This window comes from Neoarius graeffei, chromosome 13 (genome assembly GCF_027579695.1).
Source record: "Neoarius graeffei isolate fNeoGra1 chromosome 13, fNeoGra1.pri, whole genome shotgun sequence".
NCBI classification, from domain to species: domain Eukaryota; kingdom Metazoa; phylum Chordata; class Actinopteri; order Siluriformes; family Ariidae; genus Neoarius; species Neoarius graeffei.
In genome coordinates, this window is record NC_083581.1 from 39,662,425 (window position 1) to 39,689,326 (window position 26,902).

General features: G+C 40.9%; 1 protein-coding gene across 1 annotated transcript; it reads left to right on the forward strand.

The window, feature by feature from the left end:
• The first annotated feature begins 1,866 nt into the window (after positions 1–1,866).
• On the forward strand, positions 1,867–26,467 carry LOC132896693 (protein-glutamine gamma-glutamyltransferase K-like). Its single transcript, XM_060937706.1, has 14 exons — positions 1,867–2,048; positions 2,332–2,441; positions 2,545–2,745; positions 2,862–3,095; positions 3,185–3,303; positions 6,346–6,453; positions 15,610–15,787; positions 20,863–21,001; positions 21,260–21,452; positions 22,051–22,204; positions 22,311–22,595; positions 22,778–22,938; positions 25,424–25,560; positions 25,886–26,467. Exons 2-14 carry the CDS (start codon positions 2,333–2,335, stop codon positions 26,028–26,030), a joined length of 2,163 nt encoding a protein of 720 aa, XP_060793689.1. The 5' UTR covers positions 1,867–2,048; position 2,332; the 3' UTR covers positions 26,031–26,467.
• The last annotated feature ends 435 nt before the right edge of the window (positions 26,468–26,902 follow it).

The following is a 26,902-nucleotide window of genomic DNA, read 5'->3' on the forward strand; positions in this document are numbered from 1 at the left end:
CATGTTAAGCAAAACAACTGTCTGTTGAAATTACAGAATGTCAAGTTTTCAAACAAGTGCAGCTGAGGACCTGACAAGGTGCCAAAACATCACTTAATTGAATGTAGTTCATTCGAACTAGTTGAGCAAACTTAACAGAATAAAGAAACAAAATACATGGCACACTGATGCCATCCAAAGACTTGTCTATTTTCTTGTATTTCTGGCAACAATAAAAGGTATTGCAGTGTCCCCTCAAGTAATTTGGGTTCAGCAGATTTCTAGGAAATTAGTCACACATTCCTGACAGGTAAAGTAAAGACTTGTACATGTAACATGCAAATGTTTTATTTAACGGGAAACTGAACACCTCCCTTGATGAGAATGTTCAAGTGCAAGACAAATGAATGTATGACAGTGATGATACAATACTGTTTGTTGTCATCTTTTATTAACTTTAATTTATTCTAAATCTAAGAAATTAAAAAAACTTTTAAAAGAATATACAAATAGGGTCTACATAACATATTTAGAAACATTATATAAATCTTGTATAAAGCAGTACTAGATGATTCAAGTGATGCTTTTGTAAAAATCCATGACATGACATTAAAGTTATAATGAAGTACTCTATACATTTACTCTGTCATGATGACAACAAATATTGTTAGCGAAGTTTAAGATTTAATTTTTATAACACTCAATAAAAATTAAACTATTATGATTTAATTATACTCAAAAAAGTACCATTAAGTACCACTGATCCATGTACTCAAGTATAGTAACAAGAATCCATGTGATTCATTACTCCCCATTCCTGCAAATGCATTTCACAATTAACCCTATTTGCACATTGTAAGTTAAGAAATACATCAATATATCAAAGGAAACACATCAAATTTGTTATTTTAGACACTTCATAAAATATAATAATAGCTAGCACAGAAGTGAAGCCTTTAATTATTAAGTTACTTTAGCTATGAACGTTAGTTGCATTCAGTGTGCAAATATGGAAACATATTGAAGAGACATATTAAACTGTAAGTCATTAAACATCGAAACAATCAAGTGGGGACGGCACGGTGGTGTAGTGGTTAGCGCTGTCGCCTCACAGCAAGGTCTGGGTTCGAGCCCCGTGGCTGGCGAGGGCCTTTCTGTGTGGAGTTTGTATGTTCTCCCCGTGTCCGCGTGGGTTTCCTCCGGGTGCTCCAGTTTCCCCCATAGTCTAAAGACATGCAGGTTAGGTTAACTGGTGACTCTAAATTGACCGTAGGTGTGAATGTGAGTGTGAATGATTGTCTATGTGTCAGCCCTGTGATGACCTGGTGACTTGTCCAGGGTGTACCCCGCCTCTTGCCCGTAGTCAGCTGGGATAGGCTCCAGCTCGCCCATGACCCTGTAGAACAGGATAAAGCAGCTAGAGATAATGAGATGAGATGAGACTATCAAGTGGTTGGGTAATGATAAGCCACCTGTGTATGCTGTTTTGATAAATACTTTCTCTCACAGCAGTGTGGTTATAAAATGCAGTGTCATATTAATAAATGTTAAACATACAGTAAATGAGGATGAGTAAAATGAAAACCTGAATTAAAGTCTTCAAGTGAATTCATTTTCATGGGTTTGGATGAATAGTTCCTATAAAAGTTACTATAATGGCAACTGAAATAAAAAAAAAAAAATTAACAACTACACAATGTAGATAATAGATAATTGCGACATATCATTTTGCCCTAAAAGAGAGAGAGAGAGAGAAAACAACTTCTGTTTCAGACATCTAAGTGGGAGTGACAAGTAAGGGGTTAAAAGGGCATGCTTAGGGAAAGTCATGGCCTAATGGATAGAGAAGTAGCTTTGGGACCAGAAAGTAGATGGTTCAATTCCCTAGACCAGCATGATTGGTTGAAATGCCCTTGAGCAAGACACCCAAGTTTGGGTGTTGCCCAGCCCAAAAAAAGGAGTGTGTTTGTGTATATATAGCGGTATTATCTGCAGTGAAAGGTACCTTCTACTGCTATTTTCGGCAATAAAGAAGCCAAACTACAGTCAGACCCAAAGACTACATTCAGGTAAGAGTGACTCTGTACACATGCTTTGTCAACATTTTTTATTAAATTCAAGTCAAATTTAAGTACATGAGGGAGAAAAAAACCCTCAGTAAATTTTTCATTCTTAAGCTCTCTATTCTACCAGAGAGCTAATGATGGATCCTTATAGCTAACCACTACACCACCGTGCCGCCCACTTGTCAGTTTAATAAATGTAAATAATTTTATAATATATCAAACAGAAGATGTACAACTTTTGATTATTACTGTTGGCTATTATGAATTCTTTTCTATTTTGTCTTAGCATGTTTAGCAGACATAGAGGTGGTTTTTTCCTGCCTGGCCGCTTCTCAGTAACTTCCTGCGGTTTTGGAGGGGTGATCTATAAGCCATCAGAGAATATGATGACATGCGGTAAGCAGCAAAGAACTGCTGTGTCCACAGTGAATTATGTGAGATTATTTTTAATTTGCAAACTTGTGCTAAATCTCTCTCTCTCTCTCTCTCTCTCTTTCAGGTTGGAGTAGTACACTGTTATCAGTGCGCTCCATAGACCTTCTCAATTCCAAAACAGGTCAAAACCGCCAGGAACACCACACAGACCTTTACCACAGTGATAACCTCATTGTCCGTCGAGGGCAAAGCTTTCAGATCTGGATAGAGCTCTCACGAGCTTTTGACCCCAAAACTGACCATCTGCAGCTTCTGTTCAAACTAGGTCAGTTTTATTAGTCAACAATTATGGCGATCTTGATGACTAGCTCTTGGGCATTATGGGTACTATACAGCCACATTGTGTGTGTGTGTGTGTGTGTGTGTGTGTGTGTGTTACAGGCTCTGCACCCCCATCAAAAAAGTCTGTAGTGACTGTTTCTCTAGTTAGTAAGTTTGAGGGCAACCAGTGGGGGGCCAAGATTATTGAAAAGAAGCACAATAAGATAAAACTGTCTGTCTTCTCCCCACCAACTGCTTCTATTGGTCGATATGAGTTCAGTGTGACAACAGGAAACGCTTCCAGTCAGAGTCCTGAAAAGGATATCTACCTGCTGTTTAACCCTTGGTGTAAAGGTAAGCATGGGCAGAAATATAATACAATCTAAAAATTTCTCATGAATTACAGGAAAGCAGATATATTTTGACCTGTCTGTCACTTGTAGATGACACAGTGTTTATGGATGATCAGGATGAGAGGAACGAGTATGTTCTGAATGATGTGGGGCTGCTCTACTGCGGAAATGATGTGCAGATTTCAGCAAGGCCATGGAACTTTGGACAGGTATTTCCCATTTCCCCCTACATCCTGTTTTACATTCTATTAGAAGAAGAAGAAGGAGAACTTTATTCATCACATGTACGCTTGTGAAATTCCTTTCTGCATTTAACCCATCTGAAGTAGTGAACACACACACACACACACATACCCAGAGCAATGGGCAGCTATGCTACAGCGCCTGGGGATCAGTTGGGAGGTAGGGGCCACGCTCAAGGGCACCTCAGCCTAAGGCCACCCGCCCCATGTTAACCTAACTACCTCATTCTCATTTCCTTAGCCATATCTTACCATTTTGCGATCCTTACCTCCCAAATGATAAATCACAGGTTCTTTTGCTACTTTTTTTTTGGTATGTGTTCAAATGTTTACGTTGCTGCAGCAGGGCAAAGCAAATGTGGATACTAGCACTACTAATATAATATAATATAATATAATATAATATAATATAATATAATATAATATAATATAATATAATATAATATAATATAATATAATATAATATAATATAATATAATACATATGGACCACTTTTTAAATGGAATAAAAACATGTATTCTATTCCCTTCTAGTGGGTTTATTGATGGCATGCAATATTGCTATCGTATTGCTTATCCTCCATGTATTATGCCACTGTCCCCAATGGAGAATGAGCATGCAACATTGTTACAATATTGCATGTTGTCAAGACAACACATCACACATCAGAGCTCATGCAAATATCCAATGACAAAACTTTTCTGCTGCATATGCGCAGAATCATTTCGTTGTCTGCTGGGAAAGAGAGACGACAAGGCTAATCCAGTGCAACTGCTAGGATTAGCTATGCTATAATTAAGCACTAAATTAATAAACTAAAAACTGAAACCAAAGACACACTGAACACCTGACAGGCTACCAAAACTTCACGATATATTCTTCACGCATATTTACAAGAGAAAAACATACCAACAGACATCGAAAAACTGGAAAAGAGACACATTGGGGATGTAAAACTTCTGCGCTAGCATGTGACTGTGACAGTTTGTAAACAAACATGGCTGCGAGGTTTGCTTCATTAAAAGCGGAAGATTTTGAGAGAATTTTGGCTGCCAGGTTGCTCTGTTGTGTGTAATAATAATAATAATAATAATAATAATAATAATAATAATAATAATCATCATCAATTAAACTTGTATAGTGCCTTTCTCATACCCAAGGTTGCTTTACAATTAGGGGGGAAAAAAGTCCACCAAAAAAGGTCAGGTTGTCATTCCAATGGTGTAGCCACCATAGTCCCACCAAAAGGAGCATGAAGATAAATCCCACACCGCCTGCACAGTCATCGTGATGCCGCCGGGCAACATCGCCTGGAACACCATGTCATGGATCCATAAAGTGTGCACAGAAGCATTGCCACGCAGAGTGCTAGTATGTCCCATACTGCCTGCACAGCCACTGTGACGCCACCGAGCAACATCGCTTGGAACACCACGCCAAGCACAAAAGCACCGCCGCACAGAGCACTGGACAACCACAATGTTAAAATAGCAATGAGCTCACTGCAGTCCATAGCAAGGAGCACAGGCATCACCAACCCCGAATTAAAGCCTAGAGGGAATCGGAGCCCAAAACTGGGTCCAGAGCTACACCACAACCGGCGGACAAAACATTCAAACAAAAAAACAAACAAACATCAAACTACACAAACACAAAAAAGAAAAACAAAAGGAAAAATAAAATAAAAATAAAAAGCTCCGTTGAGAAGCAGCAGCCAGAATGTGCACGTTGTACTCTCAACTGGAAATGGGTATTTAAAAGTTGTGTAGTTGTCAATGTTGATCTTAAAAGTAACTAAGTAAATTACACAGAGAAAATAATAATAATAATAATAATAATCAGCTTGACTGTGCTAGCATTGGCCTACACTAGCACTGGCTTTCGTGAATGTGACCAACTAGAAGGTAACTGGACTGCTGCGCTAACAGCACCGAGTTGCAGGTAAGCTTGCGTTGGCCTTCGAGAATGCTGATATGGAGAGTGTGTGTGTATATGTATGCATAATAATAATAATAATAATAATAATAATAATAATCTCATCTCATTATCTCTAGCCACTTTATCCTGTTCTACAGGGTCGCAGGCAAGCTGGAGCCTATCCCAGCTGACTACGGGCAAAAGGCGGGGTACACCCTGGACAAGTCGCCAGGTCATCATAGGACTGACACATAGACAACCATTCACACTCACATTCACACCTACGGTCAATTTAGAGTCACCAGTTAACCTAACCTGCATGTCTTTGGACTGTGGGGGAAACCAGAGCACCCGGAGGAAACCCACGCGGACACGGGGAGAACATGCAAACTCCACACAGAAAGGCCCTCGCCGGCCACAGGGCTCGAACCCGGACCTTCTTGCTGTGAGGCGACAGCGCTAACCACTACACCACCGTGCTGCCCAATAATAATAATAACAACAACAACAACAACTTTGGCTGGCTTTTTTTCATGGTCTATCAGATATATTCCATTCAGCTAGCATGATACTGAACTTGTCTTCGACTCATTCACTATCATGTTAGCTGAATGGAATATATCTGATAGACCACTCAAAGCCAGCCAATATTATTTAAATATCATATCATATCATATTACACTGTGATTTGCCTTGGAGCCAAAACTAGTTCGAACAGCTGTTAGTTAAATAGAAAATTAATCAACACCTTCTGGCTGATCAGAATCTATCTGAATTCAACATTGCTGCAGAATGAAATATACCATTAAACATATGCTATTACTGAGACTTTAAATTATTGTAACTATTGTTATGTTTAATTTGGAAGGATGATATCTATGTAGGCAGTATTTACATGCAGTTTTAGGATTCTGAGATAAAGGCAGGATAATGTCAGCTGTCAACAGTCCTTATTGTATGCAAGCCTAAAGGACCAATACATGTTACCCGTAATGCCTGCTAATTCATAAAAATATAATATCATGATTTTTGCACATCATATATATTCATATGCCTATGTTGGAGAGTAAAAGTGCATTATCCTGTGTGCAGTTTGCTGATGGGATTCTGGAAGCATGTCTGTTCATATTAGCGAGAACTGAAGCCTCCGTTTCTGGTTTGGGAGATCCAGTTACCGTCAGCAGAGTTGTGTCAGCCATGGTGAGTGCCTTTCTTCACATCATTTTTTTTTTTCATGGTTTATTTAGTTTTATTTCAAGGTATAAAATAAATAAACAGAGATCCATTCCATAATGATAAAACAATACAATAGAAAATCTAATAAGAATGGCACAATAAACCAAACCCCACTCCCACCTATCCACCCCCCACTCCATTCTATCCACCCTACTCTACCTGCCCACTTGCCACCCACCACCCATTAACCCACCCTGTCCAGGCTGTATGAAAATCAGAAGGGAAAGAAAACAAAAAACGAAAAATAAAATCAAAAACAAAACAAGACAACAAAGACAAAAATGGAGCTAAGGTAAATAGTAGGCCATCAACACATCAAGACATATTGGACATTCATGGCAAATGCTGTCAGGGCAGCTCATGGTGAATCTGGAGGCTGCAGGACAAGGGAATCCACATACAGGAGGAAAGGCTGCCAGAGTTTATCAAATTTAGATACAGCACCTCGCACTAGGTGCCTAATCTTTTCTAGTTTTGAAAACATTAAGGTATCTCTTATCCAGAGTGTGTGTGTGAGGGTGGGTGCTGGGCTTTCCAGCGTATTAATATTAAACACCTGGCAATTAGTAAAAGAAATGCAACAAAATCAGATTTAGAGCTGGATAGTTTAATTGTATCTGATAGGACTCCAAATAGGCATGGTTCTAGCTGTATCCGAAATACATCTGAGATAGAAGAAAATATAGAAGTCCGGTATGTATGAAGAGAGGGACACATCCAAAACATATGTAAAAGTGTGCCACGATGCTGACGACATCGATCACAAAGTGGGTCAGTGTTGGGGTAGACTCGGGACAGTCTAGCCTTTGTCCAGTATACACGGTGCAAGAGTTTACACTGGATGACCCCATGCCTGGCACAAATTGAAGAGGAGTACACACGACCAAGAATAGATCCCCAGACAAGTGTCAGATCTATGCCCAAATCCTGGGACCAAAGGGTTAAAAGAGTCCTGTCTGAGGGAGGGCAGAGACACAGTATAATGCCATAAAGTGTGGAGACCATAACTTTCATTGCCAGGGATGCATTTAAGATTCTATCAATAGGGTTAGTTCCAGGGATATGTGGAAAATCTTTCCATGTTTTTCTATAAAAATCTCTTACTTGTAAATACCTGAAAAAGTGAGAGCTGGGAAGCTGAAATTTTTCAGTTAGCTGCTGAAAAGTAGCAAAAACACCCTCTATGAACAGGTCCCTGACTGTGCACAGACCTCTCTGCATCCATAATCTGAAAGTGTGATCTTGCATTGAGGGAGGGAACAACGGGTTATTACTGAGTGGCACAGAAAGTGAGGGGGTACTAATTCCTAGGTCAGGGGTATTCAATTAAAAGTCACTGAGGTCCAGTTATTAAATTTTGTCCAAGTAAAAGGTCCGAACCGAAGTCCAGCTTGTGTCTTATAGCCTTCCCCTATGTCCACATTTTCATATGGTTTCAACAATATTTATTGTTAATTTCCAATGCAGGAAATGAACTAAGTGCACAACTATCTCTTTTACCATAAATACAAGTAGTCCCAGGAAAATAAATTCAAGGCCTTTATTTCAGATTAAAGAAAACAGAAACCTCAGAATAAAATAAATAAAAAAGTGCAAACAGAGTGGAATAACTCCTTTTTCTCTTAAATTAAAGAGGTCCCAACCTGAAGAATTGAAGGCCTACACTTCAGGTAAAAAAGTCAACTCAAAAAACATGAACTAAAAAGTGCAAACAGAGCGGTGACTTCACATTTTCTCTTCTTTGTTCTTAAAATAAGGAGGTCCCAGCCTAAAAAAATGAGAGCCTACTTTTCAAGAAAAAAAAGGCCACATCTTCAGAAAACAAGTGGCTTTTTAAGGGGGGGGGGAAATGCAAACAGAACATTTTTCTTTGAACTTTTCTCTTTTAATTCTTCTTCTTTTACTTTTCTTAATGAGAAAAATGGGCATGTGGCTGACCTGGCAGTAATTTAAATCTTGGTTAGAATGGAGTTAGTGCCATTCTCATGCAGATATGTAGGTGTTCATTGTTGAGCCTAGAACGGTACTTGGTTTTGACAATGTTCATTGTAGAAAAAGCTGACTCACAGCTATAAGTCGATCCAAACATAGTCAAGGTGTGCAGTGCTCCTTTGGTTAGACCAGGGAACACACTCTCAGAAACAGTCTGTAAGCAGAAAGTAGCAGGGTCAGTTGTCTCAAAATGCTCTCTTAATGCAGCATTTCCTTGCAGATCAGTGAGCAGATCAATGTCTCAGCAACGGCGTTTAAGCACTCCTTCACAACTGTCCCATCACTAAATGTTTTTTTATGTTGCCACAAAATCCACGCTACTTTTGAGGAACATTATGGCCCTTTTCCACTACCCTTTTTCAGCTCACTTCAGCTCGCTTCAGCTCGACACGGCTCGCGTTTCGACTACCAAAAACCAGCACGACTCAGCTCGCTTCAGCCCTGCTTAGCCCCTAAAACTCGCACGGTTTTGAAGTGGGGCTGAAGCGAGCCAAACCGTGCCGAGTGAGGCTGGGGGCATGAGCAGACACTCCCCTGTGCACTGATTGGTGAGGAGGAGTGTCCTCACATGCCCACACACGCCCCGCGAGCGCGCTGGGATCTGTAAACACCGTAAACCCGGAAGGAGAAGAATTACGAATTACGAGAATTTCTGAAGCCTTATGCGCCTCGCCTCATCTATACGCTCTTGCCAGTATCTGTTGGCGTTGTCGGTGACAACAAGCCACAGCACCAAGACCAGCAACACTAACGACTCCATGTCCTCCATGTTTATTGTTTACTATTCGGGTCGTGAGACTACCGCTTAAAAGATCACTGATGTCACTGTTTGCGCTGCTTAACGACATCACGTGACGTCCACCCACTTTCGCTAACTCCACCCAATGTGTCCACCCACTTCCAGCCAGCACGGTTCAGCGCGTTTGTAGTCGAAATGCAACTCCAACAGCCCCGCTCAGCCCGACTCAGCACGGCACGGCTCAGCCCGACTCAGCCGCGTTTGTAGTGGAAAAGCGGCATTAGTTTGCACGTTGCTGGGCTGTAAATGTATGTGTGATGAGTTGGGTAGCCCTGTCATACTGTGCTTGCAGTTGGGTTATTTTGCGGGCCCTCAGCTCAGACTTCAGGGGATAACTTTGCTCAAAAGAGCTGTGCTTTGTTTCATAGTGGCGCTTCACGTTGCCGCTTTTAATTAATGCCACGCTTTCGGAGCATATGAGGCACACTGGTTTTGAACTGCTCGCCGGAAGAATAAACATATATTTCTCCATCCATTCATCTTTAAAACAACGATTTTCCTTGTCTACTTTCCGCCGCCTTTTGGAGCAAGCCACATTGTCTCAGTCGGTTGTCTCTTAAGTTAACTCTCTTCCTCTCTGCTTGTTGCTCTGCTGTGGTGCGCTGGGTAAACTAACGATTTTATTGGCTCAACTGAGTGAAGCTATTGTCGTATTAACTGTAGTAGCAGCGCCCGCTGTCAATAGCCACGACCGTCCAAAATAATGCTCCATGAAAATTACTTAATCTCGTGAATTTACCATTGGTCACAGGTCCGGACAGAACCATCACTGGGTCCGGATCCAGACTGAGGTCTGCCATTTGGTGATGCCTGTCCTAGGTGTTTACAGAATTGGTTCCAGATGCGTAAGGTAGATGAAACAAGTATATTTTTCCCAGGCTTAAAACTAGTCAAGCAAGGGGAGCAAGTAACTAGCGCATATAGAGAAGCTGGTGTACATGACTGAGCCTCCATTAGGCACCAAGCAGAGGAGCTGTCAGGAACCACCCACATCCAGTACATAACTATCTGTAGGTTAGCTGACCAGTAATAGTGTAAAAAATTAGGTAATGCCATCCCCTCATCTTTTTTTAGGTTTCTGCAAAACTGTCTTACGTAGCCATCAGACCCTTTTATTCCAGATAAACTGTAATATTGCTGTATCTAGTTTATGGAAAAATGACTTTGGGATGAATACTGGAATACACTGGAAGAAAAACAGATATTTAGGGAGGACATTCATTTTGACAGAGTTTATTCTGCCTGCCAGCGACAATGGCAATAAAGTCCAACAGCTAAAGTCATCTTTAGTGCGTGAAAGTAGTGTTTCAAAGTTTAGCTTGAAGAGATTATTGTATTTGGAAGAAAAAGCTACACCAAGGTATGTAAAGCCATCTTTTGCCAGTCTGAAAGGGAGTTTTGACAGCAGACTCAGGCAGGCAGTTTGATTAATAGGAAAGATTTCGCTTTTATCTAGATTAATCTTATACCCTGACACAGACCCAAAATGCTTTAAAGTGTCAAGAATATGTGGCATAGACTCTAGTGGTTCAGAGATATACAGGAGAAGATCGTCAGCATACAGTGATACTTTTTGTTCAATGCCAAAGCAAGTGATTCCTTTAAAAGCTGACAGGCTATGGAGTGCAATGGTTAGCGGCTCAATTGCCACTGCAAAAAGGAGAGGTGACAGGGGATAGCCCTGTCTAGTACCCCTGTGAAGGGGAAAATAGTCAGAGAAGTTACTATTTGTGCGCACTGAGGATAGAGGGGAAAAGTAAAGAAGTTGAACCCAGGCTAAGAAGTCATCACCAAACCCAAATTTAGAGAAACAAGTGAATAGGTAGGTAGTCCCACTCAACCCTATCTAAAGCTTTCTTTGCGTCCATGGACACAACTACCTTTGGACATTGGGAACCGCTATTGTTATAAATGACATTGAAGAGATGTTGTAAATTAAAGAATGAATGCCTATTTTTTTATGAAACCGGTTTGGTCTGGGTGTATGATAGAGGGCAGGACAGTTTCCAGTCTGAGAGAGAGAGCCTTAGCAAGAATTTTAATGTCACCATTGAGTAACAATATGGGACAATAGGAAGAATAAAGATCTGGATCCTTGTTTTTCTTTAGTATTACAGAGATAGAAGCTTGTCGAAGAGAGGTGGGGAGAGTGCCAGATGATAAGGATTCATTGAACATATTTAACAGCAGGGGTGCAATTTTAGAGGAAAACTTGCTATAGAATTCTATCGGAAAGACATCGGGCCCAGGGGATTTTCTAGACTGCATAGAGCAGATTGCCTTGGTGAGTTCCCCCTCAGTGAGATTTTGGTCTAAAGTCTCTCTCTGATCAGAGGAGATGGAGGGCATTTCTATTCTGTTAAAAATTACTCTAAGGCATGGGGTTCAGTGTTATGATCAGACTTGTACAGAGAGCTGTAAAAGGCTTTAAAGTTACTATTTATCTCTACTGGGTCAGTGATTGTACCAGTGGGAGTGGTTATTTTAGAAATTAAATTAGGAGTAGCAAACCTGTCTGATGAGTTGGCAGGCCAACAGTTTTGAGGCTTGGTTTCTGCTTGCTCAGTGGCTAATATATCAAATTCAGACTTTAGAGTGATCAGTTTCTTAAATAACTCTGGAGAAGGGGCAGAGGCATAATCATCAAGCTGTGCTATTAGAGTAAGAAGATGGGTTTGGTGTTGCATGCGTTGTTTCCTCTGAGATCCAGAGAAAGATATAATTTGTCCCCTAATGTATGCCTTAAAGGTCTCCCAAATCAATGAGGCTGATACCCCTGGAGTAGCATTAGTGGATATGAAAAAGTCTATTTCGCTTGATATAAAAGTAGTAAATGCCTCATCTGAAAGTAGGAGTGAGTTAAAACGGCACGGGTTACGACAGGTAGGTTTCCCTGGGAAAGAGAGCACAAGAGACACTGGGGCATGATCAGAGATGACAATGGGGTTGTAAGAGATTGTATGTACATAAGAGAGCAATCTATCATCCAACAGAAAGAAATCAATATGTGAGAAAGAGTGATGTACAGGGGAGAAAAATAAGAATTTTTTTTGGTCTGGGGATACAAAAAACGCCAGGGGTCAGTGATTCCATATTCTTCCATGAAAGATTTAATGACACAGGCCGATTTTGAACCACGAATGACCCTAGTGGAAGACCGGTCCAAAACTGGGTTTAAGCAGCAATTAAAGTCACCCCCTAATATGAGGTAATGGGATTGAAGATCGGGGATTTCTAAAAAAAAAAAAAAGTTTCTTAAAAAATGTGTCATTGTCCCAGTTGGGTGTATATACGCTACCTAAAACTACTGGCATATTATATAGTATACCAGAGACAAAGATATAACGGTCATTGGGGTCTGACACTATGTGAACGGCTTTGAATGAAACTGTTTTATGAATTAAAATGGCCGATCCCCTGGATCTACAGGAGAAGTTAGAATGATATAGCTGTCCAACCCATTTCTTTCTTAATCTGGTGTGTTCCAAAGCCCCCAAATGAGTTTCCTACAGAAAGGCCACCATGGCATTCAGGCTATGTAAATGGTTGATCACTTTGTTGCATTTAACAGGTGAGTTTACGTCCTTGACATTCCAGCTCATAAAGGGGAGGTTACCTCCCTGAATGGAAGAATTTGTAGTAGTCATAGAGAAAAAAAATAAGCTATTATTGTGATATTATTATTGATGAACATAGGGAGGAGACAGCATTAAAATCATTTTTGATGTGTTGGGAGAGAATATGTAATGGGTAAAAGGAGAGAAAAGAAAAAGAAAAACAACAACAACAAAGCATAATAGAGAACCAAGGAGTGCCTTAGAAAACCACATACAGTCACAAGCCCAGTACCCCCCCCCCCCCCCCCCCCCCCAGCAGCTTCCCAGACAAGCTGCATTGGAGAACACTTTGATCTCTTCCAGAACTTCCAGAAGCATCTAATGCTTCAAAGTGGAAATGTCATTTTAACAGCAAATATCACAGTGAACCCTGAGACATAGTACTACTAAAGGACCAAAATAACCAGAGTGCATGGCATTAGGCTATGGGGCAGTAATAACAGGAAAAAGCATGAAGGTTGACGTTCATGAACTTGCCACTGGGTAGCCTAGCAACGGTTTATCATAGCCTACCATTACCTTGACCCAAGTGCACAGAGTTCATAACAGCTCAGTCCATTGTGCCAGCAGGAATGTTGCTGTGCATCTGATCGGCAGAGTTGACAGAAGTATGTTGATGGACAAAAGATTCAGCTTTAGCAGAATCCTCAAATTTCTGCTGTTCACCGTTCTGCAGGGTGATCCTCAAATAGCCTGGATGAAAGTAGCCATAGTCCTTGAATGCGGAATTCCCACACAGCAGACATTTGACTCCAGCAAATGACTCGTGCTTCTTAGACTGAACAGCAGTGAGATCAGGGAAAATATGCATCCGTTTTCCTTTGCATATCAAAGAGTCGCCAACTGCCCAGGCTTTGCGAAGTATAGTGGCTCTATCCTGTTGATACAGCAGTCTAACAATCACAGGACGCGGTGCTTCACCACTTTTTGGTTTGGGACGTAGAGCTCTATGAGCTCGATCAATCTCAGGCTCAACATCAAGACCCAGGGTGTCATATAGCCATTTAGCTAGCCATCTAGCTGCATGAGAGCCTCCCTTGTCTTCCTTCAGGCCAACTATCCTAATATTATTTCGCCTAGATCTACTTTCTAGCTCCTCACATTTGTCTTTCAAAGATGTTACTTCACCAGCCAGGTTGTTAAAGGTGGTCTGTACCGTAGGTCCTTAACAGAATCCCTGCAGAAAACAGCAGTATTTTCAAGTTTGCCTAGCTGGCTAGCATAAGAGTCCAATGTAGCTCACAGAGCATTGGTAGAGGAGGTTAGCTCATCTCGTACTGATGATATTTCAGTCCTCAATGTCCCGACAACCGAATCTCATCTCATCTCTCTAGCCGCTTTATCCTGTTCTACAGGGTCGCAGGCAAGTTGGAGCCTATCCCAGCTGACTACAGGCGAGAGGCGGGGTACACCCTGGACAAGTCGCCAGGTCATCACAGGGCTGACACATAGACACAGACAACCATTCACACTCATTCACACCTATGGTCAATTTAGAGTCACCAGTTAACCTAACCTGCATGTCTTTGGACTGTGGGGGAAACCGGAGCACCCGGAGGAAACCCATGTGGACACGGGGAGAACATGCAAACTCCACACAGAAAGGCCCTCGTCGGCCACGGAGCTCGAACCCAGACCTTCTTGCTGTGAGGCGACAGCGCTAACCACTACACCACCGTGCCGGCCACAACCGAATCTATTTTTCCAAATATATCTGTCTTCAATAAATTCAGTTGGTCAGTGAAAGTTGACAAATTCAAAGGAGCATCTTAGCCCTGAATAGATTGCTCACCACTGTTTTCTTTAGCCTGGCGTGGCTTGTTGTTAGGCATGGTTCCTGAATAAATATGAAACGTCGAAGATAACCAGTAAGATAAAGGATGGTAGGCTAAATTAAGTAAACACAATCAACACCATACATATTTCTTAAGTCTGCATAAGAGTGTTCCTGGTAAATTTAACAAAATTATCACACTTCCATGGAGCTAACTTCAGGCACGTCTGATCTGCTCCATGACTGGAAGTCATCCCCTCACATCGTTTTTTTTTTGTATACATAAGAATGAATATTATTTCATAATGATGCATAATAGGCCTGTGCTCTATGACCATTATCCAGGCAGCCCTGAGCGATGGTAAAAACTCGGTTACCACCAGTTTAAAAAACATTGTTCATTTATTGATTTATTTCATGCAAACTGACACTAATCCATGAGAAATCCTAGTCCCTCAAATATCAGATGCAGCATTACAGAACTTGACCACTGAGGGGTGCTATTTATGTACAGTGGTGCTTGAAAGTTTGTGAACCCTTTAGAATGTACTATATTTCTGCATAAATATGACCTAAAACACCATCAGATTTTCACACAAGTCCTAAAAGTAGATAAAGAGAACCCAGTTAAACAAATGAGACAAACATATTATACTTGGTCATTTATTTATTGAGGAAAATGATCCAATATTACATATCTGGCCATATACAAGCCTTTTTTTTAAGGGTGTACAGAGAAATTTCTTTCTTTTTTTCCCCCCTGCTGATTCTTTGAAAAATTGCCTATTTATGCAAACTAGTTCTAGGATTTTTGCTGTATTTTTACAAAAGCAATAATGCCAAGGAAATGTCAATTCCACCAATGTATCAGTATAAATCCTGAAGTGTATTCAATGGAACAGAAATGATGCTTAACATCTCTGATTTCTTGCTGCCAGATCAACTCTCTTGATGATCAAGGTGTGCTGCAAGGTAACTGGTCAAATAACTATGTGGGCGGGACTGCCCCAACGGCATGGAGCGGCAGTGTGAAAATTCTGAAGCAGTACCACAGAAGTGGAGGATTGCCTGTCAAATTTGGGCAGTGTTGGGTCTTCTCAGGGGTCACCACCACAGGTAAGCTTTCACCATATTTATTTTTTTATATTGAAATTTGTTCTCTAGTATTAGTTGCAAGTTTGTCTGGTTTTTGTTTTTCCTAGTGATGGGCCATTCCATGTCAAATCAGACAGAATCCAGGAAATTGGTGGCAGTACCATCTCAGGCATATAATATTTTGGTCCCAAAACTAAGGGCTTTGAAATATTTTTGTTCAATTCCAATACTTTTATATTTTTTGGAATGTGCAAAAAGCTTAATGCATCGTCATTTAGTGTACAAAGTGGCAGTATCCTTCCATGTTCCCTTCATAGATAAATACACATAGTTAAAGGCATTGTTTTACCTCTAAGAAAAAGAAGAAAAAAACTTCCATAATGAAGAAGCACGATCTTCGTTTATTATCTCTGCTTATGTTGTCCTAGCCTCTGAAATATTGATTGGAACAAAGATATACATATTTTCTGTAGGCTAACTTTACTACAGGTCATTAATGCAAGCTACATTCTCTATTATCAGGGCCTCATTATAGAAAAGAGCATTACCTCTAATAGATGCTACAGTCAATGGAGTGCTTTAACTCTATATCCCATATTTAAAAAAAGAATAAGATACTTAAAGATCATAAGATGTACAAACTCATCCAGGCTTTTATGTGGAAACACATTTAAATACTCACACAGGAGTTTGAGAGGGCCACTTATTCCTCCTTATACCAGAAGTTTTATCAAAATATTTAACTTATTTTCAATATCTCAGACCTTACCAGAGACACAATCCTCATCTCAAATGCCCTCTTTTCCAATGAACGTACTGAAAACATGTTTAGCCTTTATTTCTTACAATTCCTGTGACAGAGGAATTCAATAATCATAGACATACTGAGGCAAAAAAAAGTAAATGAATCCTGAAATGGACCTTTCTGTGCCATTGTCAGAGAAGTGGGTTGCAGACCGATGTAAACACAGGAAGGTGTTTATTTACAGGCGTGCTATTATAATACGAAAACGTGATGCAAAGTCAGAGTCACAAAAACAAATGAAACAGAAAGCAGGGTCATTAAACCAAAGCAACATTAGCAAGGCTAGGAAAGATGGAAAACAAAACACCATACTTTGTGAAGTATACTTGTGCTCAAAGCAGCGACAGGTGGATCCAATGATAATTGGTCCTAACAATGTGAAGGAGAGTGGCTGTTCAAGCTGTGCCAGGCCCAGACTTTGCATCATGTGACAGCCATAGGTAAAATATTTCTCAAATCAATCAAAATCAATGGAAGGATATTGGCATGTTTGTACCTTTTAATACCCATATATCAAGTAATTTCCATGTACATCATGTTCCTACGAGCTACCCCACATACCATTTTGGTCCGATGAAAATGAGCAAAATATGTTACCACACCTTGTTTCATTCATAATATCATAGTGTCAATTGGTGATAGAGACCTTCAATATTGGCACAAAATTAATAAATGATTATATTTGCATAAAAATGATTGATATCATATTGGTGCAAAAATTTAGGTTTGTAGTATCCTCAATGTCACGCTTCTTTAAGACATTTGCGCTTCTCTTTTCCAAATCTAGGCCCGTATAAAATTAAAATGGCATGCAGAACAGGCTTTTAATGGTTTTGGCATACAAAAATATGTTTGTTTACCATCTTACAAAATCTGGTGCGGGTAAGAATAATACTTGTCAAAATATTAATGCCCAAACATGGCTTCCCAGATAAGGTGTTTTCAAGGCTATGAAAATGAAATAATATTTCTCTCTCTTTTTTTTTTTTAAATCTTGACAGGCCAATTGGCCTGTCAGTTGCCAGCCTCTTTGAGGCTGTCTGCGTCTATCGAGAGCCCATACACACTTAATCTACTGCAGGTGTGCTCTGGGCCACGTTAACCCTTGCCGAGGCCCTGGGCAGACACACCCCTGAGGCCCTGGGCAGACACCCCCGAGGCCCTGGGCAGACACCCCCCTGAGGCCCCACCCCCGCCTGTTGTCAACTGCGCTCAGCAAATTCACCCCCTCAGGCGTGCCTGTCTAACTAGACACAGAAACTTAAATAATGACAGTGGCACAATTAGAAATACTATTGAACAATAAAACTTTATATCCATCATCACCTATTTAATCGAGAAAAAGATTAAGGTCAAAAGTTGCATTTTCCAGCCCAAAATTATGTTCAAAACAGGGCTTTGAACCGGTTCAAGGAACGAAAACGAAAACCAGGAACTTTTTCTATTTCACATGGAACAGGAACGAAACCAGAAACTTTATTATTTTTTATGTTCCGGAACAGAAACGCTTATTAAAAATAATGGTAACCGGTTAATACCGGTTTTTATTTCGTTCCTCAAAGTTTACGTAGCCTACAAATAAGTCATTCTTCTCCTACGCAAGTTTCTATGACCCACTGGGGTTCACTTCCTGTGTGATGTTCGCTGACTGAATGGAGAGAGCGGGAAGGTGGACTGCTATCATGTCTCCACGTGATAAAGTGAGCAAGTGCATTACTGAGTGTCTCTGAGCAAAGGAGAGCCTGAACGTTGCAACCTCCCTATTGGCTGTTTATTGGCTGTTTGTAAAAATATATCAGTTGTTGCCCTTCCCACGGGAATCATCGCGGGCTCGAGAGACGAGACCTGACGGGTTAGTTCGTTGGTAGCAGAACAAAATGTCTGGACACAAATCGGGTTTTCAGAAAAGGAAAGAAAATAAACGGAGGGTCGAAAATACAAAAAAGGAGGCAGAAAATGCAAAACGAGTTTTAAGGTAGGACAAATGGTTACTTTTTAAGGCAGCCCGCCGTGGCTGCAGGCTTTCAGTTGTGTCATTGAATGGTTACTTTTCTGAGGCAGCCCGCCGTGGCTGCAGGCTTTCAGTTGTGTCATTGAATGGTTACTTTTCTGAGGCAGCCCACCGTGGCTGCCTGCAGGCTTATTTATTATAGCCCATTTAGTTAAAATAATTGATATAAAATGTTTATAGTTATGTGATGGTTGTCCTGATTTAGACTGTGTTTTTTTTTTTTTTTGGGGGGGGGGTTGCGCGATGTTGCACCCGGGTCCAGATTAGGGCAGAACCGGCCCTGGCTACATTTCAGGTGTAGTTTGTTTTATGTATGTATGTACTTGCATAGATGTGTACTTGGTCTTCCAATATGGCGCCTAACAAAATCTCGCGGCACGGTGACGTCATGCGGTAGCCCTCTATAGGGCCTGACTAGCCTTTGGTAACACACTAAACGAATTATCTTTCATTTTTGGCACTTTTTCTGTTTGTGTAGCTGGGAAGACATACTGAGAATCCAAATCGCCAACATTTGAAATAATAATTGTTTTGAATTATTTCTTGCCTTATTTAATGAAGGCTGTAATAGAATTAGCCTACATTTGGCTTAAGCTGGATGAGACAGAGACATAATTTTATAGCCATTTGTTAAACAGCTGACAGGGAACGTAATTAACCGTTCCGGGAACGAAATTTTTTTGTTCTAATCGGTTCGGGAACGTCCATTTAATGGTGGAACCCAAAACCGGAAACGTTAAAATTCCGTTTCTGTTCGGAACGAACCAATAGGAAAAAAATTCTGGTTCAAAGCCCTGGTTCAAAACCCGCCAAAATGCACTTAAAACCGCCCAATTGGGCGGGAAACCGCCCAATCTGGCAACACTTGTGCGGCGCAACAGGCGTATGATGTAAGCACGCTGCTTGTGCGAGCACATAAAACCTAATAGAAAATGCATTGGGAGCATGATTTTCGAAAAAAACGTACGTACCATTACTGTCAATGGGAGATTTTGGGGCAAATCTGAACCTGACAGAAATCGCCCCAAAAGGGCGTGGCTACACCAGGCGCGACCTTAGCCTGATTGGACAATGACATTACTGTTGCTGTGGTAGTAGGAGTAGATAAAAAAAAATCTCCCTCCCTGTTTGGGAGTGTGTCGCCCAAATCGCCCCTATTAACGAGCCGCCAGTGGTGTGAAGACATGGTGGACAGTGATCATATTGACAATGACGGGTGATTTATGCGACGGGACAAGGTGGGCTTCCTTACGGGTGGCGAAATGCATCAAAAATGTTATCAATATGATCAAAACTTCTGAAAATATTGTTTCATATTTTCCGATCTCGCTACCTCCAAGGCCCCTTAGTGGCCGAGGCCCTGGGCAGCTGCCCATGAAGCCCATTAGGATAACGTGTCCTTGGGCGTGCTAGGCCTGTCACAGCTTCACAGCCATTCACACTTACGATCAATTTAGAGCCACCAATTAGCCTAACCTGCATGTCTTTGGACTGTGTGGGAAACTGGAGCACCCGGGGGAAACCCACGCAGACATAGGGTGAGCAGAAAGGCCCCTGTTGGCCGCTGGGCTCGAACCCAGAACCTTCTTGTTGTGAGGTGACAGTGCTAACCACTACACCACCGTGCTGCCAAAATAATATCAAGGGCTGAAAAATTTTGAAAACATAAGATTTGAACAGGGCGGCACGGTGGTGTAGTGGTTAGCACTGTCGCCTCACAGCAAGAAGGTCCTGGGTTCGAGCCCAGTGGTTGGCGAGGGCCTTTCTGTGTGGAGTTTGCATGTTCTCCCCATGTCTGTGTGGGTTTCCTCTGGGTGCTCCGGTTTCCCCCACAGTCCAAAGGCATGCAGGTTAGGCTAATTGGTGGCTCTAAAGTGAGTGTGAATGGTTGTCTGTGTCTATGTGTCAGCCCTGTGATGACCTGGCGACTTGTCCAGGGTGTACCCCGCCTCTCGCCTATAGTCAGCTGGAATAGGCTCCGACTTGCCTGCGACCCTGTAGGACAGGATGAGCAGCTACAGATAATGGATGGATGGATGGATGGATGGATGGATGGAAGATTTGAACGGAAATATTTTACAGGCCTTGGTTTTGGATAAAATCAGGATATAGACAGGGTTTTAACAAAATCTGAGACGGTGCTGCAATAACCGTATCTGATATGACATGGAATGACCCTTATGGACTTTTTAATTATGGCATGTCTTCTTTCTCTCTCTAACTATACTTGTCTCTCTCTGTCTCTATCTCTCTGTCTGTCTGTACACTTCCCCAACCCAGTTCTCAGGTGTTTTGGTATTCCCACTCGCAGCATTACAAACTTCAGCTCTGCTCATGACACAGACAATTCCTTGACAACTGATGTGTATTTGGATGAGGAAATGAGGCCAATTGATATGTTCAACAGCGATTCTATTTGGTACAAACATACATGTTTCTGATTTCCCACATTTCGTAGCCATTATATACAGAACTTGTAGTAGACTCTGAAAGTAAAATGCAAGTCATCTATTTTGTGTGGTGGCTCTTCATGTAATGAAATTCTGATATCATCTACAATATACAGTTCTGAAAACACACTACACAGACTCCCATTTAGCTAACAAGGTTTTGGACTTCTTTGGGCAGACTGACTGAATGTTTGATTCATATTTATTCATTCTCTCTCTCTCTCCAGGAATTTTCATGTGTGGAATGACTGCTGGATGGCCCGGCCTGATCTGCCAGCAGGCATGGGTGGCTGGCAGGCTGTGGATGCCACGCCTCAAGAGACGAGCCAGGGCATTTACTGTTGTGGACCCGCACCTGTGACAGCCATCCGTGAAGGACAGGTCTATCTCAAACATGATACACCATTTGTCTTTGCTGAGGTAAGGGCACAGCTTTCAATTATATGTTTTAAAATGTTTGAAATAAGTTTAGATTCAATTTAGATAGCTTGTCCTTCTAGTGGAACCCTTAAATGTACTACCGGTATGTGGTATCCAGCAATAAAATGTTTCTCTATCAGAAGTGTTTCCAGGTGGAACTCTTTCTGGAAGCTAAGAATCCTTAAGTATCAAAAGAACACTAAAAGAACATGAAAAGTACCTTTTTTCAAATGAACTGTCTAACTGTGGGGAAACAAAACCACGAAGTTATTACTCGTGTTCAAAAAGATGAAAACAGTGATATTTTAAATGGCTGGTAGGCTCGTGGTGTTAAGATAAAAAATAATTGCAATGATTTAGAGTTTGTACCACATACTCACACCCTTTATATACCTGTACACTTGGGGGAAAAATTGGTCTGTCTAGGATTCTCTACAAGTTTTACTTAAGGTTCTTTGGTTCCAAAAAGTGTTCTATCTGGACAGAAAAGTTTTTTTTTTTTGGTCAAGGGTTCTATATAGAACCCCAGAGAAACCCTTAAATTATCTGAATTTTCTGAAAGCAGCAGTATTACTTGACTGTATTTGTGTGTTTGTAGGTGAACAGTGACAGGATCTACTGGCAGAGACAATATGATGGCTCCTATGTTAAGATCTCCTGTGAGAAGAGTGTGGTGGGCCGCAACATCAGCACCAAGGCAGTCGGTTCTGATCGCAGACAGGACATCACACACCTCTACAAATACCCAGAAGGTAAAAACACTCATCCCACACTTTCTCCTCTGTCTTTTTCTTCACTGATATTTTTTGCTTACATGGGTAAAAATCTTTTATTTCCTGCTTTCTACCTCATCATTAGGATCTGAAAAAGAACGAATCGCTGTGGAAACTGCTGCCCGCTACGGCTCCAAGCCTAACACCTATTCCTCTGCTGGGGCCAACGATGTCGCACTAAATATTGCCCTGAAAGATGATCACGTTCAAATAGGTCAAGATGCTCATCTGTCCATCATTCTGAAGAACTCCACCTCTCACAAGCGCAGTGTCGTCCTCTACTACCAGATAGCAACCATGTACTACACTGGAGTGCAAAAGGGCATTGTGAAGAGTGATAGAATATCAGTGAATCTAAACCCCTGTGAAGGTGAGAGACTACTTAGAGCTAGTCTACTTACATACTACATATCCATCAATGATAAATTTAAGAAAAAAACAACCTAAAGTGTCATATTATGGCATTGCGTCACCCCAGCTTAGCTGAACAGCTTTACTGTGCCTTACTCTGTGGCACAGATCAAGTGTCTTTCAATCTCTCTTTTGCTATAGTTCAGGAACTGGACTGGATTCTGTCTCATCATGAGTACAAGAACCAGCTGGTTGACCATGCAGCCCTGATGATCTCTGTGACTGGACAAGTCAATGAGACCAAGCAGGTTCTAGCTACCCAGTTCAACTTCCACCTGTGCACACCTGACATTATCATCAAGGTAAGTCCTCAGCTGACTCCCATTTTAGGTTTTCTTCTGACAGACTTCACTGCCTTAGCATGATTTGTACTTTGCTAAAATTTGTTCATCTGTTGTAAGGATTTAAAAGCGTGTTTTCTTCTTAGAGTACTTGAGTCAGAAAATCCAGATGAGTACTTGTGAATGAGTTGTTCCTATAGAAACAAACCTGTGATTTGCAGCTACTACTGCCAGATCTGCTTTTATAGAAAATTAATCAATTTTCTGACCAATCAGAATCTCATCTCATCTCATTATCTGTAGCCGCTTTATCCTTCTACAGGATCGCAGGCAAGCTGGAGCCTATCCCAGCTGACTACGGGCGAAAGGCGGGGTACACCCTGGACAAGTCGCCAGGTCATCACAGGGCTGACACATAGACACAGACAACCATTCACACTCACACCTACGGTCAATTTAGAGTCACCAGTTAACCTAACCTGCATGTCTTTGGACTGTGGGGGAAACCGGAGCACCCGGAGGAAACCCACGCGGACACGGGGAGAACATGCAAACTCCACACAGAAAGGCCCTCGCCGGCCCCGGGGCTCGAACCCAGGACCTTCTTGCTGTGAGGCGACAGCGCTAACCACTACACCACCGTGCCGCCCCCAATCAGAATCATGAATTTGAATAACATGAGGATAATAATTGTTTCATAAACAAATAACCTAAACACTGGCCCTACGAGCGCTCCACATGTTTTTTCTTCATATTCCATGTAGATGCTTATCTTACATATAGGTTTGTAATTTTGTGTTAACTTGGTGCTCTTGCTTTGCCAAAAGCAATTGTCTGGCCCATAGCTGAAGTACAGTGCCTTGAAAAAGTATTCATACCCCTTGAACTTTTTCACATTTTTCCACCTTACAACCATGAACTTAAAAGTTTTTTATTGAGATTTTATGTGATAGACCAACACAGAGTAGCACATAATTGTGAAGTGAAACGAAAATGATAAATGGTCTTCAAAATTTTAAACAAATAAAAATCTGAAAAATGTGGTGTGCATTAGTATTCAGCCCCCTGTACTCTGATACCTCTAAATACAATCCAGTGCAATCAACTGCCTTCAGAAGTCATCTAATTAGTTAATAGAGTCCTACTGTGTGTAATTTACTCTCAGCATAAATACACTTGTTCTGTGAAGGCCTCAGTGGTTTGTTAGAGAACACTGAAGAACAAACAGCTTCATGAAGACCAAAGAACTCACCAGACAGGTCAGGGATAAAGTTCTGGAGAAGTTTAAAGCAGGGTTAGGTTATAAAAAAAATATCCCAAGCTCTGAACATCTCAAGAAGCACTGTTCAATCCATCATTCAAAAATGGAAAAAGTATGGCACAACTGCAAACCTACCAAGACATGGCCGTCCACCTAAACTGACAGAGCGAGCAAGGAGAGCACTGGTCAGAGAAGCAGCCAAGAGGCCCATGATCACTCTGGAGGAGCTGCAGAAATCCACAGCTCAGGTGGGAGAATCTGTGCACGGGACAACTATAAGTCATACACTCCACAAATCTGGCCTTTTTGGAAGAGTGGCAAGAAGAAAGCCATTGTTGAAAGACAGGCATAAGAAGTCCCGTTTGCAGTTTGCCAGAAGCCATGTAGGGGACACAGCAAACATGTGGAAGAAGGTGCTTTGGTCAGATGAGACTAAAGTTGAACTTTTTGGCCTAAATGCAAAGCGCTATGTCTGGTGGAAAACTAACACTGCTCATCACCCTGTACACACCATCCCCACTGTGAAACATGGTGGTGGCAGCATCATGCTATGGGGATGCTTTTCTTCAGCAGGGACAGAGAAGCTGGTCAGAGTTGATGGGAAGATGGATGGAGCTAAATACAGGGCAATCCTGGAAGAAAACCTGTTGGAGGCTGCAAAAGACTTGAGACTGGGAAGGAGATTCACCTTCCAGCAAGACAATGACCCTAAACATACAGCCAGCGCTACAATGGAATGGTTTAGATCAAAGAATATTCATGTGTTAGAATGGCCCAGTCAAAGTCCAGACCTAAATCCCATTGAGCATCTGTGGCAAGACTTGAAAATTGCTGTTCACAGACGCTCTCCATCCAATCTGGCTGAGCTTGAGCTATTTTGCAAAGAAGAATGGGCAAAAATTTCAGTGTCTAGATGTGCAAAGCTGGTAGAGACATACCACAAAAGACTTGCAGCTGTAATTGCAGCAAAAGGTGGCTCTACAAAGTTTTGACGCAGGGGGGCTGAATACTAATGCACATCACATTTTTAAGATTTTTATTTGTTTAAAATTTTGAAGACCATTTATCATTTTCATTTCACTTCACAATTATGTGCTACTCTGTGTTGGTCTATCACATAAAATCTCAATAAAAAACTTTTAAGTTCGTGGTTGTAAGGTGGAAAAATGTGAAAAAGTTCAAGGGGTATGAATACTTTTTCAAGGCACTGTATAATATTGTTGCATATGTAATTCTGCTTTACAGCCTACAGGAGATGCTGTTGTGGGGAGACCGATGGAAGCTCAAATCATATTTAAGAATCCGCTACAATGTAACCTGAAGAATATTGCTTTCCACATCGAGGGCTTGGGCTTGAAGACCACAAAAGGGAGCTACTATTGGTAAGCCCTGCATATGTTTATTACCTAACTGACTTAAGAATTTTCATCCAAATAACAGTATAATTTCTCTGAACCAATTTCTAGAAAATAGACAATTTCCCGACTAATAAATATACAATACAAATATGTTTGGTATTCGGAAACAATGTTCCGAGGCTCCTTTAGCTTAACATGTTTATAGCTAAGCTTGAAAAATTGATACTTCTGATTTAACTTTTAATGATAATAATCATTTACTTCAATTTCACAGTTTTATTTCCAAAGCTTATGCACACATCATTCAGATTTGCACTTGACATTGACATAATCTTTACTTCTCACCCAGTGATGTGGGCAGTCTGGAGACCATCACCTTGACGGTGGATTTCTTACCCACTTTAATTGGTCGGCGGAGGCTTACTGTCATTCTGGATTGTCCAGAGCTCACACAGGTTCATGGTACTGTTGATATCCATGTCAAGAACAACTGAAAAGACATGTCAAGAAGCTTAAACCTGAATACGCTGCACATTCTCTCTGATATTTGCATTCTGATTACTAATCACTGGTTATTGATAAGTAGGGTTGCTGCATTTTAAAACAAGGAAACAATAAAATGAAAGACTGTGATTTCTTTCCACTAAATATGGTTTTCACTAAATAATCATGATAAACTTTATCCTTATTATGTCATGGCAGATTTTGCTGGCTGGGGTAACACACACACACACACACACACACACAAAATATATATACTGTACTTGGTTTTCAATAATATGACTTTACTATTGTTGTAACCTTCACCTATAAATGCCTATATCTTTTTTTGAAACTGTGGATCACATGGAAAGTACTAAAGTATGGAGGTCAGCTCTACTTATGGTTGTGAATGCAAGAAGAAAATAAACTTTAAATTTCCACTATGAAACCTTCTTGATTCCGAGTTTATATTTATATAATGTATTCATTTATTTTTAAATAAATTCATAGCAATGCATACATTAGTTAATATCAATTACAGTACAGACAAGTTCTTATTATTTTACATTTGATCATAAAATTTAAACATTAATACGGAGGAGGAGGAAGTCATTTGAGATGTGGTGTGAAAACATTTTGGATCACAAGATTTTACACAGATTTGACAACCAGGCTAAAACATTACAGAAGGTACAGAAGTATAAATGAATATAAAACACTTTAGTAAATATGATTTCTTTGTTTTTAAAAAAAGGGAGGTTTTTTCACCTTCTGTGTATTATGTAAAATGAGCAAACAATACACTACTCGTTAATTATGCTTTCGTTAATACTGAAATCCTACTAACATATGTATTGGGTAATTAACTCGCTTTCTTATCCAT

Excerpts from the sequence above, each read along its gene's own strand:
- LOC132896693 (XM_060937706.1), top strand. The coding sequence starts at position 2,333 with ATGTTTAGCAGACATAGAGGTGGTTTTTTCCTGCCTGGCCGCTTCTCA. Across the intron at positions 15,788-20,862 it reads CTCAGGGGTCACCACCACAG|TTCTCAGGTGTTTTGGTATT; the intron begins GTAAGCTTTCAC and ends TCCCCAACCCAG. Across the intron at positions 22,939-25,423 it reads CACCTGACATTATCATCAAG|CCTACAGGAGATGCTGTTGT; the intron begins GTAAGTCCTCAG and ends TCTGCTTTACAG.